This window comes from Corvus cornix, chromosome 19 (genome assembly GCF_000738735.6).
Source record: "Corvus cornix cornix isolate S_Up_H32 chromosome 19, ASM73873v5, whole genome shotgun sequence".
Lineage (NCBI taxonomy): Eukaryota > Metazoa > Chordata > Aves > Passeriformes > Corvidae > Corvus > Corvus cornix.
The window spans coordinates 7203771-7222795 of NC_046348.1; the positions used below are offsets into that span (position 1 = coordinate 7203771).

A 19025-nucleotide genomic window follows, 5' to 3' on the forward strand; every position below is an offset into this window, starting at 1 on the left:
CTCAATTTAAACTTGAAGAAGTTAATAATAATAAAAAAAACCACAATGGGAATGTCTTTTAAAAAGGGAGAAGCTGCACTTGAAAAGAGAGCAACGAACAACAAAGCCAAGATCAGCTCTCATGTTATTTGAAACTTTTGATTTCTAGTGCTACACATGCAAGCCAGTATTGCTTACAAGTCCCAGATAAATACTTGTAGTTACACAGCTTACAGCAAATAAAAAAGCTGACCAGCAGCTTATCAATAAGTGAAGACCTTATCAATAAGCCTCTCACAAACATACAAATACTGAATTTTATTGCAAGTACTTGAGCTAAATCTTTTCTGATTCCACGTCTGAAAACCAGCAGCCTGTTCATTTGCTATAAAGCTTATAGGTACAAGCGACTTTTTTTTCAAGAAGAAGACGTGCAAGGCACAATCCTCCTTAGCTGTCACAAAATATTGACAGCTGTCCAGAACACACACAAGCTCTGCTTCCAGCTCCAAGCAGACAAATGGAAATAAAAGCCAAACTGCCTCTTAACAAGATGTCATTGTACAAACTGATGTTCATGCTTTACCTGTATTGATTTCTGTACCAGGACAAAAGATTTTGTTTTTTCATTTCATAAGAGCCATTCTCATTGGAAAAGTCTCAAAGCTATACTAACATTTTATCCTGACAATTTAATTAGGGATTGGTCCAATTCTAGTGCTAAACATTCAGGGATCCTGAAAGCTCTTAACTGTTTAAAAAGGTTGCAGTGATCTGCAGGGCCATCATCAAACAGATCGCTGTAGACTCATCCTTGGGATTAAGTCATCTCTATTTGTGAGCCCTTATGTGATGATCTGTTACAGAGCGTAAGTACTGCATGAAAGCCTCTTCAAGGCCTTCACCACCATCTGTGAATTACATTATTAACAATGGTATGAACTTCCTAAGAGCATCTGGTTCTCTCCCCACCCCCTTCTCAAATCACTGGGAAGAGCTCTTCAGTATCAAAACAGGCACAGGCAAAGCTGTTTTCCTCTTTTCCATGCTTCCCTACCTCCTCCCACCCTTCAGCAGCAGAGGATAGATGGGGCTCAGCTCTCCATTTCCATGCCCTGCATGTTTTCTGCACAACCCTTGTTATTGTTAAATAAAGATGGACTAAAACAACTCCATGATGTGTGTACCACAGGCATTTTGCTGGGAAAAGCGGAAGTTTATTTCATGGTTTTGCAGAGGCAGCATCTGAAGCATGCTCAGAGCTGTGCTGAGGCACAACGGGGACTGCACAGTCCCACCCCACAACTCACTTCCCACCAGGACAATTCCTGACATTAACCAAAGCCAGGCAGCAGCCACTCAGCCAGCTTCAACAGTTAACTGCTGTAGCAATAACTTTCTAGATGCAAAGAAGTATTTTGTTATCCCAATTCTTCTCCCACCAAGGATGTTTCAGAAGTTTATTCTGAAATCATGCCAGCTTCTTGTAAACAAGAAGGAGGAAGAGGCAGCATCACCCGGTACACTGGAGCACACTCCCCACTGAACTTTGCACAGACTTCACATCAACCAGCCTCCTTGGCTGCTCTACAGGATCATTTACTCTTGCAGGAACAGAGCCTTCCTATCTTGTTCTCTACTGCTTGCTCTTCAAACTCAGCTTCTCCTCTTGCTCTATAAGTAGGGCTCCTCGTTGCCTCAACTCTCTGGGCTCATCAGCAGCCGTTTTTCCATTCTGTTTTGCACAATATCATTCTTTAGTTGCACAACAGTTTGCAATTCAGGCATCGTTACAGCCCTGTAACAGACAGCATCTTCCTCTGTCTTAAGTTAGCAGCAGTGTTTCTTGAAAGAAAAGAGCAACATTATGGGCAGCTCCATAAAGACTTGTATTCAGAAGGAAACAGAATCCAAAGCTAACAATCCTGCAATGTGCAGTAACAGGCAGAAAATACTGGGCGGGGGGGAGGAAGACAAAACTGTTTATGCACATATGCACACAAACCCTTCTAACAAACCGTTTCGCTTATGCCCATGTTTCAAATAAACAAATAATCACACACATGTTGAGGTGCTCGGACAGTTGCATCTAGAAGGTGCTACTCCTGTAATTAAAGGTAACTACAAAATTTCTCCAAGTTTATAATATAATAGGCAAGTGTTTGGGGTCACCATCAGTCCATGCTCTTTGTGTGGGTTTTAAGAGGAAGTCTGCAGTTACTGCTGACCTCAAGCTACAGGAGGGGAGGAAGCTTCCAGGGCCGTTCTGCCAGGGTTTAATCTCATTATGGTCACTCAGCTTTGGAGTCAGGCAGGTTGAGATGAAGATGGACCACTACCCAAACTCCTGGGAAAGCACAGGGCTCTGGTTTTACACAGCCATTTAAAAAATTCAAGGGAGCCGCAAGAAAATTAAGCAAGTTTTATGAGTGGCTTTAGACAGATGGTTTGACAACAGAATCTTGTCTTATTCCCTACAGTTTATTGGGAGTGGTGTAGGGAGAAGAAAAGTGAAGAAACTGGCAAGTCTTAGAGCAAATTAGTGGCAATTAGAGATAGGCTCTGCCAAGCCCAGCTCCCAGCATACAGTGGGAGCACAGCATCGTATCAACAGGATCTTTATAACACTGGTATCTGGAATGGTAGCAACTAAAATGGGAACGAATTCCCATCTTTCAAACAGTATGTACAGGTGACCATGTAATCAAATTAATTAATATTTTGTTAAATCAGTGCATTGAATATTATCCGATGAGCTCATTTTTGGAGGCAGTTCAATGCCTCACTTCTAGGACTGATGTCAGTGTCACATGCTTGGAGAGGATCAGTCTGCAGCTGGATATTTTAAAGCCTTCTATTAGGAGCACAGAAAAGTCAGCGGATTTCAACAGCATCAACTAATGAATTTTTGTTTTATCACAACAGTTTAGTCACCAGACCCCACTCTCAATATCTCTGTGAGAATATCAGGCCATTTCAGACACTAGATGGAAACCGAAGAGTGCAGCAATTGAGTTGTTTCAACAGAGAAAGTTGTGTTTCAACAGAAAAGGAAATTAACAAAAAGACAAGAAACAGGAAACTCTGATTCTGACTTGCTCCTGATAAAATAATTAACCTTTGAGAAACTAAACTCAGCAGCTGTAAAAATACATAAACAAACAAACAGTAGCAGAGCAAAGGGTGTTGAGCATCAGTAGCACAAACGCTCCAAGCAACAACCTTCAACCCTGAGTTCAAATCCCATTCACTCACAGACCAACTGTGATGTCATCTTTTATTCTGACATAATGCAGGATGTCACTGAAGTTCAGTGGCAAGTGTTCATGCAGGATCTGTGAAGTCTCCGCACTTTGATGCTCGCTGCTTGCACTTTGTACCAACAAGCAGGAACAGATTTGCATTACACAAATAAGCAGTGTCTTTATTGTGCAACCGCATGCGACTTTTTTGGAGAAAAACAATGCTCAAATACAAGGAGTGCTGTGTGCATCAGGCTGCAGAGTGGGTGGCAGTGATGTTGTCAGAAAGCGCTCAGCACCGCTTACCTCCACACCCATTGACTTCAGCAGAAGGCTACATACGAAAAGTCTCTGAAGATGAAGCTGAAGTGTTCCCTAACCCATGGCGCTGTCCATACACTATACTTAAGAAAGAGACAAAACAAAAACCACAGAAGTGAAGCAGCATGAAATTGCAGGGTTTGGGTTTTTACTTTTTAAAGACTCTTGCAGTCCCTGTTCCAGTTAAGAAACCCATCAGTTGTGAGCAAGCCCTTCCCCATACTGCCTGAGCCTTTGCCATGTCTGGAGTGTAGGATGAGAACCATGGTGTTTAATGCACGTTTAGAGTGCTCCCAGAAGACCTTAGATGAAGATGCCTTTAAGTTTCATGGGCAACTCAGCTGTTAAATTGTTCAGTGAGGCTGCCTACGTTAGTCAGGGGCTGTACCAAACACAGAGACCGCACATACAGCACAGGACACGGCCCATTTTACAGATCCCTGGGAGCTTCTCTCCATAAAGTTCACAAACTGTGCATCTGTTTCATGGACAGTTCGGTTCACCCCCACCCAGGCTACTAATTTAATTTGTAATAGTTTGAAGAACAGGAGAGTCAAGGGCACGAAGCCCTAAACCTCCATGAACATGAAGCCCCACACACAGGATTGCAGAGCAAGGAGCTGCTCAGATCCCTCCAGAGGAACTGGCAGAGACCAGGTATTTGAACTTCAGCGTGTGACAGACCCTCCTTGCACTCTGTGAACTTACAGGTGGATAAATGGGTTTGGTGCACAGGCCGCAGATGGGGTCAGGGAAGGCTTCTATAACCAAGACAAACTCACAGTACTCCTAGCAGTTAACTCCAGAGGCGTGTGACTATTTTCAGGTAGTAGCTTTTATCCCAGCTGAAGAAAGAAGAGACTAAAGGAAATAACAAGATCCTTACATGTCCAAGCTCTTATTTAGCTGCTTGTGGTTCAGCAAGGCATTCCCTCTCATTTTAAGATGAGGCTTATAAATTTAGTGTACCTCAAAGATTTTAAAGTGAGCAGAATGCATCCTTCATTCCAGACTATCCCATCTGCAGCCAGAATTCCTCCACACAGAATTCCTTTTTTTTTCAGAGGTTTGAAGCTATTTGGCAGTTGTATGAAGCTCGGACCAGCCTGCACATTTCTTTCTCTCTCCTTTATTTTTTAAATTTTAGACTTAATGTAGCATGTACTCTCAGAAAGCTTTACAATGCAGCCTTTTGTAGTTAACTTGCTCCAAGCTGGGCCACTGCCAGGTTGTTATCAATGACATTTTAAGGCAGATGAATGAAGTTCTTATTACGGTGACAAGCAGAATTGTGATATGGCACATGCATACAGTGAAAGAAGAGAGCTTGCTATTAGTTTGTCAGGTTAATAAATAAATAGCGATTTCATGAATAAAAGCCTTTTATTAGGAAACAAATGAACAAAATTAATATTTATAAAGCTTTAGTGGTTTAGAGCACCCTTTAAAATAAGATTATTCATTTCAGTCACAGCCACCACCATGGATTAGAGATTCTTGAACACAGCTTCCCCTCCTAATTCTCTTATCATAGCAATGCAAGGCAGAAGCAAAGCTCTGCCTTCTGAACTGTTCAGCCCAGACTCAGTTTGAGATTGACAATATTGAAGGCCCATGACAGCAAACATTTCTGTTACATCTTCAGGACTGCACCTGTTGGAAGAACTGTTGGTTCCTTATCACAGCAGGAAGTTCTCACGTTTTACACAGCGTGCTTCCACACCACACAGAGCACTGAACCCGTGCCAAGCCATGAAGAGCAACGCTCCACATTAGACAAACTACCAGCACTCAGCCAGGAAATCACTCCCCATCTGCCCCAAGGAAAGAGTCTGCACTAAAGCCCCACTGGTATCTCTCATCCTTCAGGATTCTTCAGCATCTCCCACAGCATGTGCAAAGAATGTTCACCACCAAAGTGAAGTTTAAGAAGTGAAGTATGTCCAGGATGTCCCACTTCACAGTGAGCAAATGAAATTCTGACACGCACAGATCGCTTCTCACCTCAAGCTGTTTTTGCCACGTACTCACTTTGGCTCAAGGCATTCTGTGCTCATCTGTCCTCAAATCAAACTTGCAAGTTTAAACTTTAAACAAGATGAGTAATTTTGGGTTGGGTTTTGTGGGGCTGTTTTGTAGCGAGGGGGCTCTTTAGTTTTGGTTCTTTTCGGGTTTTTTACTACTTTACTTTTTAAAATGGGGCACTTCTCAAATTCAGGACCAAGATGTAAGCAAGTGCTCAAGCTTAAAAAATTTATTTTGGCTCATGCCATCTTCTCCTCAAATATTAAAAAAAGGTTCTCAAACTTTTCCCTTCTCCTCAAGGCAAAGTCGAGTTTGAAATTCCTCAGTCATACGAGAACCAGATAGAAACTGCCCCAAAATAACCATCTCAGCCATGTACGGTCAAGATGAACATATCTAAGTTAAACAGAGCTTCCTCCCCAACAGAGCAGTTTCTGGTTTATGTGTAAAGGAGAAAAAATTCCACTTCAAGGACCAGAAGTGTGGGTTGCAGAAGCATGCGGCACAGTTGTTATCTTTGCAGCATGAAGCACAAGTTGAAACCAGGGATCTGTAAAGTGTATGTGAAAAATATTCATTTCACCCACTGAGACTATGCAAACTCTATTCCAGTCACACTATAAACGTTAACTAGTAGTACCTTCCCTTGCCTTAAAGTATCCTACAGCTATGCCCAACTTTTGGGAAGGGGGTTGAAAATATGCTCTGCTCATATTGGTTTTCACTTATAATTTCTTATTTGAGATTCAGGAGCAGAGCAGAAGCTGCACAGAAGGACAATTCCCTCCCAGCACCAAGACAGCCACACAGAGAAGTGCTGAGCGATGCAGTGGCAGGCAAACACTAAAAGCAAGAGATAATATATTAGTATTTGATTCCCATGTGCAACTGTACTGACAACTTTATGCAATATTAAACTCGACCCACACTACAGAGGTAGCTGCTGTCTCGAGATTCATTAAGAGGTGGAATTCAGGCTTACACATTCTATTAACTGCTGCAGAACCAAAATACTACCAAGGAGGAAGAAACACCACAAAGAACAAAAAGTTCTAAGTTGTCCTGTTTCACTTCACTTTTTGAAGTCACAAGCTTGCTCCCCCATGTAAGCTGAAACAACTCAGCTGAAAAAAACAACAGAGCAAACTCCCAGTAATGAAACTCACTAGATGTTCCGAAAGAAAAATATTTGTTCAGAGAGTGAATTAAATCGTTGTCAACCATTCTGCAGTGTGAAAGGGCAAAGGGGAGGGCTGTCATTTCAACCTTTGCACTTCACTCAGGAAGACAATATAGCACCTAGGTAGTTGTTTCCTACCACATCTTGAAGCACTGTATTTAAATACAGTGGTTACAGCATCTCTGAAGAACATGCCCAGAGCTGTTTGTCTTTAAACTATTTAAAACTGTTGAGGAGGACTTCGGAAAGCAAAACAAAAGCAGAAAGACAACAACAGAAACAAAGAACAAAAAAAGAATCAATCCTTATTCCAGAAACACCTTTATCTCGTCACCTAGCATTTCCTCTTGTACCTAGGTTTAGCTCCTGTCCGTAGGTCAGAGAGCTGAGTCACTTCCCTGCCTGCCCCACAGCTACTCATGAGCTAAATTTTCAGTGTGACACCCTGTTTCCTATTGAAGATGCTCCAGGACTCAGAACTACTGCAAGGGAACAGCAGGCTCCAAAGGATACCTGCTACTGTACAAGAAGCTCAGAGACATCAGCTGACTCTCTGCGGTCCATTCGGGAGCTTCAGAGACCTGTGGGAAACTCCATTTTTAGATGGATTGAGTGAAAGGGTTGGTCCTGCACCATTCTGAAGAGTCAGACTACCTCTAACGACCAACCAGCTCTCCTTTGGAAAGCAAAGCATTTTACACATGCAAGGCACATGCCCTATCCCTCCCTCTCATCATCGTGTAAAAAGGGTAGAGATGAAAAGCCTGACATACTTTGTTTCAGGGGTTTTTTTTCTGAAGAATCCTAATGTACACATTTCTCAGATGTCAGCTGTTGAAGCTAAACCAAGCCAGTTGAACAAGTCTTAAAAGTTCTTGCTGCAATTTAAAATATGATAGCTCTGTACATCAAAACAGAAGGGACGTGGTAGCAGCCAGTGAGAATAGGACAGCAACAGTTCCCTGGTACAGGACTGGCTTTCCACATCAAAATTCACTCTTTGGATATTTAATTAAGTTACAAGTTGCAGACCAACTCCTGAGACAACATCTCCGGAATTTACTTCTCCAAGATCCCCTGTGCTTCTCCATTTGCAGAGCAGTGGAAAGCTCAAGCACCAAAGCCACCTCCTGGGCTGTGGTATGAGCTCAGAACAGAGACAGTATGATCTGCGATAAAACACCTCTTTCAAAACAGGTCAGATGAAATATTCTAATGTCTTTGATTACTTCAATACAAGGAATTTACACTGTGGCCTTAAGTTCCCCAGTAATTTCACCCTGAAACAGCCCCCACCAATACAGTAACTTCATTATTTCCATGAAGCCTCAGTTTAGGAGTCCCTTGGGAGGAAGAGGAGGAGCAGTGCACCCAAGAGAAGCGAGTCGCCACAAGCACAAGGCGTTTCAGCGAGTAGAGTGCCACGGGCATTCCATTTACCAGGGCCATAAGGAGTTCACGTCACAGGGCATTTGCCAGGAGTTTCATGATCGCTGGCATGCACAGCAAGGGTGCGTCTCACCATGGAAGCAACAAGCTGTTAAACTGTGTGACTCATCTCACAGCAACGTTTTCTGCCTTCCGAGAGGAGAGCAGCCTGCAATGAGCAACGCTGATAAGATGCATATTCAGAAGAATTATATTTGGGCAAAAAGCTACTGACACATTCAAACCCGTATATACAGAAACCTGCCCAAATGCTGACTAAAACACGTGAACACACGCTGCAATATTTTAGTATTGTGATAAGACATTTTGCAGATGGTTGGGTTGACAGTAATTTAATCAATTTATATGGCCCAAAAATGGTTTTCAGCCTCCACAATTTTTTATCCCTTTAAACAAAGTGCTCTGGGAACAGCTTCCAGCCCAAAAGTAAGAAAAAGTGCCTGCCTTGTTTAAATCACTGGCTACTTCCAACAGGTATCACTTCTTTTTTCTCCTACTTCCAAGATTCCCCTTCTATGCAAAAGACATGAGCTTCATTGTCGCTACCTAATAATCAAATTAAAAGGACACTCAGGCAAATCAATGGCACAGAGAGGAGATATCTTTAATTCAGTGGCTGAACTAAACAACTGGAACACCTGGAGCAGGCAGCTGACCAGCCTAAGTGCTCTTGAGTGGCAGGGCCAGTTCATATGAAGGCAGCACTGGTCACAAACCAGCAGGTCCATTTGTACTTCTTGCTACTGGCATCAGCAAGAGTCAGACGCGAAGACTGCAAAGCCTTCAACAGCCCCCTCGCTTCAGCTGCTCCCGGGAGGATGTGGTTTGTTGTGACTGAAGAATGAAACCTTGAGCTGCAGGCTGTGATCAGGGAGCAGCTACACTGAGCTAAGCTGCCCAAAGGCTATTTTCCTTTTTTTTTTTTTTTTCATTTCCCAAGACAGAAGAGTTACAGCTTTAGATCTTTCAGGATTTTTTCCAGTAACTGGAAATCCTCGGGCATTACCCCTGCATAAAGGCAGCTCTCTTACAGTAAAATATTTCCAGCAGACTGCTTTGTGGATGGCAGTGTCCACTCAAAATAGCATTTTCCACTTAGATAAACATGCCACTGGCTCCCAGAATGGCTGTAGATGCTACTGTACCCTGTCCTTTTCAACTTAATTTTCATTTCTTAAACAGCAAGAATCAATACTGGTCAGATAATGACTCACTACAGAATCACAAGCTATTTGCATTTTCAAATTACAAGCTCCTTTTCAAAACACAAGAATTTATGTTCCATTGGAACTCAGGAGGTGAAAACTGAAATCAAGCTATCATTGAGATATGCTACAAAAGAAGTTAGATCCCTTAAAAAAATTTTTTTCATGCACTCTGCAAGTTTTAAGAATGTTTCTCTATGGTTCTCAGCAAGGCTCCAATTCCACTGTCATCATCCTTCTTCTCAGCTGCAAATACTGTCCTCACCTCTAAGGGGACATTGCATTTCATGCACATCCTAGAGGAAACCTGGTAAGTGTGTATACAACAGGCAGCAGATATTCCAGAGAAGGACAAGTCTTCCGTCACAGTTTAACCATCAAACTGCTTTAGGAACAGGAGAGTCTTGTCACACATGAATGCATTTACACACACAAAAACTATCTGTGCTCCAACAGCCTGGTCTTGTCCAGCTGGAGAGAAATCATCTTTTAACAACACAGCATCACACCCAGCAAGAGATGGAGGCCTTCTGGTTCCCTCACAGGACTTTCAGCAGAAGAAGTTTGAAAGACAGGAAGTTACAGATCACCTCACTGAAACAGTTTTATCTCCCAAATGGTGACAGCTGGCACCAGAGGAAACAGGTACCTGTAGGGCACTACAAGATTTGCCTAAAGCAGGAATCAGCTCAATCTTCTGTGCCACTGCCTCCAAAAACTTCAGTTTTCAGAATGAACTCTGGCTATACCTGAAAGACATCAGCTGAAGAAAACCAAAAAACAACAGACGATCATTAATGATCAGAGCATCTTTAAATATTAGGCATCCCTAAGTATTTCATAAGAAGCTTCTGATCTCCCAGCTACATTGTAGTTGCCTCTAAAAATCAACTCTCCATAACCTTATCCATGCAGCAGCAATCAAGACCTTAATTTATTTAAAAAAAAAAAAAAAAGGAAAATAGAAAAACAAGTTCTACGTGAGATAGACTGGACTTATCAATGATGAAGTAAACTAAAAATTACCACATTGTTTAACAGCAATTACAGGACTAGAGGTAGAGAAATGTTGTATTTAGCTTCCCCATAAAGAAGTGGGGAAAATATTTCCTGTATGTTCTACCAGCAAGGAGCTTCCAAGCACAACATGACAGACACTCCCAAACACATTTCCAGGACTCTACTTCCTGCTCAAGCTGTTCTCCTAGGATTAAGGAGGGGAAGTCCAATGGTTTAAGTTTTAACTTGCTTTAGCATATTTTTTTTCCCAAACTGCGCATTTTAGAACAATATATAAACAGCATATCCTCTCTTTTTGGGTCAGTCGGTCCCTTCCAATAAAAGCATATTGTCTCCCTGAGGGTGGGGAAGATAAGTGAACTGTGAGAGCAGCCAGGGCCAGATTGCCTGCCCAGCTTCTTCACTTCTCAGGAAAGAGATATAATAAACAAAAGGAAAACAGCACTTTCCAGAAATTAGATACAATTTTTTGGTAACTGCATAAAAATACTTTAAAAGGCCAAGTTTCAATAGATTATTTCCCAATGCAGGTAATTATCAGCCAAGAACTGCCTTGAACAACAGCACATCAGCATTAGCACCAAGGAGCTCATGGCATCTTTGTATTTTACTGTAGCATGGTCCTGTCTGCCACCACTTTCTGTGAACATGGCACATCAGAAGACAACTGTTCTGCTGTAAGAATTGAAGACTGCAGTCTTATTTCTCAAGAGTGACTGCATAACCAAAGGCCAAAACAAACAGCAAAAGTCTGGACAGACAATTAAAGGAATTTTACAAGTCATCAAGCAACCAGAGGGCTGTAAATGTATAATCAACACTTTGCATGAACTACCCTGAAATGAATGCTCATGAGATGCTCTGTGGCAATGAGAACAAGATAAAAACCTATAAATAAAAGCCATCCAATTTCAGTGATTCAGATCAGCTATTCCCCTGAATCCGTAAGAGCCAATTATAACAGTTTATAGGGCACACTTAATGTGAAAAATCCAGTTTGAGGACACCAATTTCACCCTTTCTCCTTGTCTGATAAGTTTATCTCTGAAGCAAAAAGACATCCAGCAATTTAAAAAGAGAATCCATTTCTGTCCTCAAAATTCTTAGTGCCCTGGAAACAGAATTAGACTTAGCCACACGCTCGCACACTGACACGCTTCTCCCTTGCCCACAAGTTGAAGCAGCAAAGTTCCAGCAGTTACCAGATAATCTTTGCTCAGAAACAGCAAGGATACCCTTATTCTACTCATAAAATTATTCAGAGAGATGAGCTGTCGTGTAAAGAGGTAACTTGGAGATAGTCACCAGTCTGTATAGAAGGAAGTTACCGTCAGTTTACAACAGATTGGTTGACACAATTGGACTTAAAAGAATCAAGTCCTCCTGCTGCAGTTGACAGGGGTCCACGAGAATGGCAAGCGTGGCAGACTCACAGGACCGAAGCCTTCCTAAGGACTAAAAATGTGTCTGCCCTGCTCACAAACCCTCAGCAGCCGAGGAGGGAGAATCATCTGAAATGATACCAAAGTTTTGATTAAGAAACAAGAAGTTTGTGGCAGAGGAGGAACACACACGAGCTCTAATGGAAGGAGGGAGAAACAACCCACCCCAGATATCTAAGAGGCTAAAAGGGCAGCCAGATCCTGAAGTGTGGCTAGGAAGTTGCAACAGGAAATGCAGAAGTGTTCAAAATAGCAGTTAAGATTGTGATGAAAATCAAGTTCACTTTATACTGCAAGAGAAGTCTGAGAAAGTGGAAGTAATTATGAAGACCAAAACCAGGCCAGGAATCTGTCACACACTTATTTCTGGATAGGGCACCAAGGCTGTAAAACCACCACTGGTACAGAGTACACCTCCATATCATGGCATGGGAGAAAGAGAATATAGATACATAAACCTAAGGCTGCATCCTATCAGGTTCCACAGGGAGTTATTTTTATATTTAAAAAATAAGTACTATCCAAATATCAGCACGATTTCAATTTAATTTAATTGGTTGGGAAACAGCCTGGCTGTTCCAGATGGAAAAGCTTTAGAGAACACAACTAATTGTTCATATATATATAAAATATTTAACAAAGGGAGGGTCTGTGCATCCAAGTGGGAGAAAGAAGGAAGATGCATCCCAATGGGAGAAAGAAGGAAGATGCCAAGAGAGACCTATCTATTCTCACTAGATGTATTCACTGCTGTAAATATATGGGAAAAGGAATAGTGGAAAGGGTAAAGAAATCAGAGGGAGAAGAAATCTCTGAAGTAATGCAGCACATTAATATTTATAGCAGGTAAGTATAGGTGAAATTAATCTGTGTTGCTAAGTAAACATACTTTAGGAGAGACATGGGAATGAAAGAGGGGGGAAAAAAAAAGAGGTAAGTGTTCTGACAGCTAAAATGCTGTCAGGGCAGGCAGGACCTGTCAAGTAGCTGATCTAGTTTCAGAAGAGGTTACCTAACACAACAAGAAGTATTTTCAGAGTAGTTAGCTTTTTCTCTCCCCCCCTACTGAGAATGGAAGCAACTGGGATTTCAACTATTCTCTTCCTCCAAACATTGGCAAACCAGGCATAGCAGCAGTATGATAATGCATGAGGTTTTTTAAGGATAAATGCTAACTTAGAACTAAGCGTACAGAAATGAAAGCAAAGCTATGCTATTTTCATTCTCATCCTTGGAAACAGCACATGAGGGTAGGTAGCAGCTTAAGGAGTTAACATGCAGGGGTTTATAATAGAGAAGTACAAACAACAAACAAAACAACAGCCTGTCCCAAGTTTGAAGAGCATAGAAAGGCAGAAGCCTTCAGAGCCGCCTGCCCAACCCAGGCAGCGATGGGAACATCTGTCCTGCTGCACATCTCACTCGGGCATTTGGAATCTGGCCGTTCTGTGTCTCTCCTGGGCTTGACACAGCGCTGTGAAGATTATGTGCACCGTTCGAAAAAAAAGGGGGAGAAAACCACCTTAGCTGTGCGCAAAGGCAGAGCCCGGCACTGGGGATACCCAGAGGGTGCTGTCAGATGAGATCAGCTGAGCACGGCCGGAGCCCCAACCATGTCAGATCGCTTGCACACACGCTTTCCACATCTCCCACCACATACAATGAACACAGAATAAACCGGGCGGATTTATGGAGACAGCCCCGCGCCGCCCCATCCTTCACAGAGGGGCTGGGTATGACTGGGACCCTGCGATACTCTCGGGGCCGGGAGGGAGCTGCCCAGCCCCAGCCCGGGCCTGCTGAGGGGCACCGGGACCCCTGCCCGTCCCCTCGCTTGTCACCAGGCCACAGCCCAGGGGTGTGTGAGTCCCGTTCCCGGGCACCGCGGGCCCGCATCGCCCCCGGCCCGGGGCCCGGACACCGGCGGCACCGGGGGGGTGAAGCGGAGGGGGTGCGGCGCATGCGCAGCGCCGCGCGCCGGACCCCAACGGCCGCCGAGCACCGCGCTGCCCCCAGCGCCCGCCGGGACTCACCGAGGCGCAGGGGCTGGAGGTGGCGCTGGGGGTAGGCGAGCGCTGCACCGTGACCAGAGCCATCGAGGCGCGGCGGGGCCCCCCCGTCCGGCCGTCCGGCGGGGGCCTCACTCCATGGCGGGGACAGGGGAGCGGAGCGGAGGTGGCGCGGAGGCGGCCGCACGGGGCGGCAGCGGCTGCAGCTCCGCGCGCGCCCGCGGCCTCTCGCCGACTGAGGCGCGGCGGGGCCGGGCCGGCCGGGCACAATGAGGCGCCAGCGCGCACGCGCCGGCTGTCAGCGCGCGCGCGGCGCCGCCCCCTGGCGGCCGCCCCGCGTTAACCCCCGCGGCGCCGGCGGCTCTTGAGGGGTCCCCGCACCCCCAGTCCCGCTCCCTGAGGGGGCCGCGATGGGCAGGAGGGTCCCGATATCCTCACCCCGGCCCCTGAGGGGTCTGGGGTGCCCTGGCATTTTCCCCCCGATCACTGAAGGGGTTTCGGCATCGCCCCCGTGTCCCTCAGCCTCGTAGGTGGCTTTTATTAGTGGATGTCAGCAGGGCACCCTCAGGGTGCCTCTTGGCTGGTGATGGTTTGTGGAATCCCATCCCGCTGGGAGCTGTGACAGTGGGTATGGCAACCCTTGGTGAAAGTTGGCATTAATGGTCACATAACACAGCTTTTCCTTGGATTCGGCAGCAATAGTAACTCCATAATGAAAGCAGCATATAACACCTCTTCATACATGAACGCACATGCCCAAACACCAAAAACCGAGTCTAATGAGTGCCATCTTAAGCATTCAAACATTGCCAGATGCAGAAGTGTTTGAGGGTCTGAAACAAAGGGTCAAGTGCTATTAAACTTCGTTTGCTTTGCAGTTTCAGCCTGATGGTACCAAATTCATGGGAAGGAGGTAATTTGGATCAAGAATCTACAAAATTCCTGGGAAGAAGGTAACTGGGATCAAGAATTGTCTTGGGCATCGAATGACAACATTACATATGATAACCAGAAGCTGTTCTAAATGTTAAACAGAGCAAACTCTTTGTCAGGAGTGTGTGTCAACCCATCGATTCCATTGAAGCACATGGCTGATACTGCTGTGATCTGCTCCTCAGGCAGGCAGCACTTTATCCCTTTAAATTTAAGCACTGGAGAAGCCACATGGTCGCTCTTTAGGTTATTCCCCAGTTAAAATAATGATCAGGGAGGTTCCTGTAGCTGGGCTTGGCTGCAATGGAGAAGTCAGGCTCTCGAATGGGGCATTTCGCCTCCTGGTGGACAGGCGAGGATGGAGGACAGGGATGGAGGACAAGCTCCCTAAACTGGACTAAACCGAGTTTACAGAGTGGGCTGCACAGCAAGCCAGGGTCCTGAACATGCAAATATAGGGCTGCTTCAAGGCTCCTAGCTCATGTTCAGATATGCCTGCATTGATAGAGAGGATTGATAGAAGGCTAAAGCTCCCAAAGTGTTGTAGCAGTTCCCTCACCTGAGACTGGTGTTTCATTCTGGATTTTGATCAAGTCATGCAGGGATTACTATCAAGAAGTGATTATTTAAACCAAGTTCCAAAGTAGACTTTTGTGTAAGTTTTATATACCCTGTAGGTCTTCCAGGTATTTGAACAGCAAACACTTTTTAAAAACATTTACCGCAAGTAAACAATGGAGTTGCTATCTACAGTTCACTAAAAGTCCGACATATCAGTTATTAGCTACAACAACCACAGATTGTGATAGTTCTCCAGCCTCTAGAAAGGTGCAATTTGCATGTGCAGTGTTTTTTTAGCAGCAGTATTTAAATGTAGAGGAGGAAGCTATAAGGCAGATGTATTGGGATTGAAAAGAGCAATTAGAGGGCAGGCTGTGGTCACAGCATCAGGGTTGGTACAAAAAACAGACTGGAAGCCTGTGGCCTTATTCTTTCCTGTGCTGGCAGCACTGTGGTCAGCACCTGCTGCTTCAGCCCAGAGTAGCATTTAAAAGAAATGAAGCTGTACATGAGCTGGTTTTGTACACATTTCCAAAACTGACTATTTAATACACTGCAAACATTTCCCTGGCTAACACAACTTATTATTACTACATGTTAGGGCTTTTATTGCATAATCTTGGCATCAGCTGCAAAAGACAACAGAGTGCTCCCAAAATGTATCTTACACAGAAAAAATGGAACAAAAAAAAAAGATAGAAGAGGCAATTCCAGCAAAACATCTGTGATGATATATTCAGCCCATTATTTTGTCAACAGTGCAAGTATTTGGTGGCATAATAAAAGGATACACTTTGCTTAGCAAAAACATTAAGGGGTAACAGCCAAGATAGATAGGGTACAATTAAAGGTTTGCTTAACCCATGGGATTCCACTTCCAGAAAAATAAAAATAGAGCTGTTTTGATCCCTCCTTCTAAGTTCTAGTTGTATGTTCTTGTTTGGGGGTCGAAAAAAAAATCACTTTTTTTTTTAAATTTATGTTTCATTCTCAAAAAGTTTTGTAAGTTAATCATAATAGCAACAGAATTCTGCATTGCAAAGGGGAAAAACCAAGCCCACCTGGGAGAAGAGATAACAGGAATTAATCATGTGCAAACTGCTTTGAGGAAAAAGTGCACAATCCAGTTTAAAGCCTCATTTTAAATTACTCCTGTGCACTAATTTTCTGCTTCATTTTGTTAACATAATTGATGCTAGACTTCAACACATCTTAGAAATGCACAGCATTGAGCATATTTCCTTCTGATATGTTTCTCCAAATAAACAGCAAAGAAATGGTAATTTATTACAGTGTATTTTTCACATGAAAGCTGACCCCTCTATTTCAAGGTTTCTTACAGGCTGTCCCATGAAATGGAGACTAATAGAGGGCAGGGTACCTCGCAGCTGTTCCAGTGACAAATACCATAGATAAAGTCACAGTTCAGTTTTCCTGCAGGTAGGCAATCCAAAGACTATGCCACTTCCAGTACAAAACACAAAGAAAGAAATAGCATTAGATAAACCTCATTTCCTGGCAGAATTTGCCATAAGTTTCTCAGCTGGAAGTCCTGCCTAACCTAAGGGAATCGCTGAACAGGCACCTGATTTACATTTGTGTAAATGAGTGCAGAATGCCTGTTGTAGATGTGTTGGTCTTTTGCCTTCTCCTTTCCCCATCATATTATTCTTCAAAGAATATAGGAGAAATTATGAAAGGGGATTCATCAAATTCCTTTAGATTCAGGTTTAAAAGCAGTCTGACAAAATGGCAGTGTGCACTCCCCCCTCGTTAGTGCTTTGTGTGCCTTTCCTGCAAGGCTGCTTCAAAGCAACACAAGAAAGAAAGCCTGAAAATGTTTAAATTGAGTTTGTAATTAATTTCTTTTTATGGCTCAGATCCTCACATCTGGTTACCATAGTCCTCTCTTCAGCTGGTAATGGACTTGAGACAGTTCTGGACTTTGTGAACCTTGAATCTGAAGGTAACCTGTCACTGGCACCTGTGGATTCTCTCTCTATTTGTGCCCTTAATGTTCTCTGTTGCTATTCATAGTCCTTTTTCGGTTTTATTTTATTTTCAGTCATGTGATGCAGTGTTCTAAGTTCAGTACAGAAGAGTCTGTTGGGCTGTGCCAAAGCCAAAAGACAACCTACAGCAATTCTGATCGTGGAAAGACATAGCAACCTTTGGGATTATTGCTTAGCAACTGCAAACACACAGAGGAGTAAAACTCACAGCCCAGCTCCACAGCAGGTCTGAGAAATCCCTAATTCACTTCAAGATTTTTAATGGTTGAGAACAGATGGGCATATATTAAACCCCTGTTGATTTGCAAAGCCACTTTGAATGCAGGAGGAATAATATCTATTTTGATACCTGCTCCAAAGGTAAGAAAAACAGTTCTTCAAAGCTTCAGAAAGCAAAGGGGAAAATGTTTTAAAATTTAAATTGTATTGAAAAGATCATGTATGAAGAGGGTATTGGTCTCTTTGTGATTGATGAGATAAATATGCTCTATGAAACGTGTTAGGGAAAGGCAAAATTATTTCTGAGCAATGGAATGTCAAAGAGAATGGACTTTGTTTTTTGAAAGAACTTTTATAAGGCAACATCTCTAAAATATTTACCTAAACAAACTTTAGTCCTTCCTGACTTTATCCCACCTATTAAAATTCTCTTAACAGAATAACAATGAAACCATAAGAATATTATTTATGAGCAGATTTGGGTTTTGTACAGAAAACACAGAGAGAATATTTATGTACCTGCAGGGATTCCAGCAAGAATATTTTTCTCACAGAAAAGGAGCCAGGGAAGTGGCATCCTACTAAATAATGGAAAGCTTATCTTGTCTTCAGCTTGAACAAAGGCTTACAGGAAACTTTATATCACACTTCAAATTTCCTGGGTGTTTCTAGAGCTTGCCTCTGTGCTCCATGCTTACTGTTATTTGGGCTCCATTTGGGAATGCCATAGGCCCTGAGAGCTCTCTATATTATTGTAAAATCACAGACTCATAGAATCATTAAGTTTGGAAAAGACCTCCAAGATCATCGAGTCCATCCTTTGACCAAATACCCCATTGTCAACCTGACCAGAGCACTGAGTGTCACGTCCAGTTGTTTCCTGAACATTTCCAGGGATGGTGACTCCACCCCTTCCAATGCCTGACCACCCTTTCAGTGGAGAAATTCTTCCTTATGGGCCAAATTCTCAACTAACGTAAATCAGCAATGAAGGTTCTGAGCCAACAGGGTCTTATCCGAACTGAAGCTGTGTCTCTGTAATCCTCAACAAATTCCAAGTTTCATGTCCTGATTTTAGCATTCCTTTGTTGTTTATTTTTTTGTATGTTCTTCCATGCCCTCTTAGTCTTCATCATCTGTACTGCATTAAAGCACTGTTCTCCATGCTCTGCTTCCATTCCTGGAGTTATGTGGATGCCATGGAATTGAGACTGAACAGTCACGCTGGTTGTTTAATGTTTTGTTTTGTTCCGAGATCCTTTATAAACATTTACTAATCCTCAAAACCATCCTAACAAAAGGTTGAGAGCAGTGTAGAAAATATATTCATCATCTTTCAGAATCAGCCACCTCATAAAGCAGAGCGCAGTTGTCACTTCAACATTGCACAGCAACTGCAGAGGGATTCATGAGGGATGTTTTAAAAAT

At 43.3% G+C, this 19025-nt stretch overlaps 2 protein-coding genes across 2 annotated transcripts in view; one reads left to right on the top strand and one right to left on the bottom strand.

Moving 5' to 3' along the window:
• The window catches only part of SSH2 (slingshot protein phosphatase 2), an 88184-nt gene extending 74089 nt beyond the window's left edge, over positions 1–14095 (bottom strand). The window contains 1 exon segment of the mRNA XM_039562907.1: positions 13897–14095. Within this exon segment, the coding sequence (XP_039418841.1) occupies positions 13897–13959 (63 nt within the window). The 5' untranslated portion in view covers positions 13960–14095.
• The window catches only part of EFCAB5 (EF-hand calcium binding domain 5), a 35821-nt gene continuing 30647 nt past the window's right edge, over positions 13852–19025 (top strand). The window contains exons 1-4 of the mRNA XM_039562908.1: positions 13852–13927; positions 14751–14825; positions 17247–17332; positions 17432–17738. The gene's annotated coding sequence lies outside the window, so the exon portion shown is untranslated. The remainder of the gene's footprint in view (positions 13928–14750; positions 14826–17246; positions 17333–17431; positions 17739–19025) is intronic.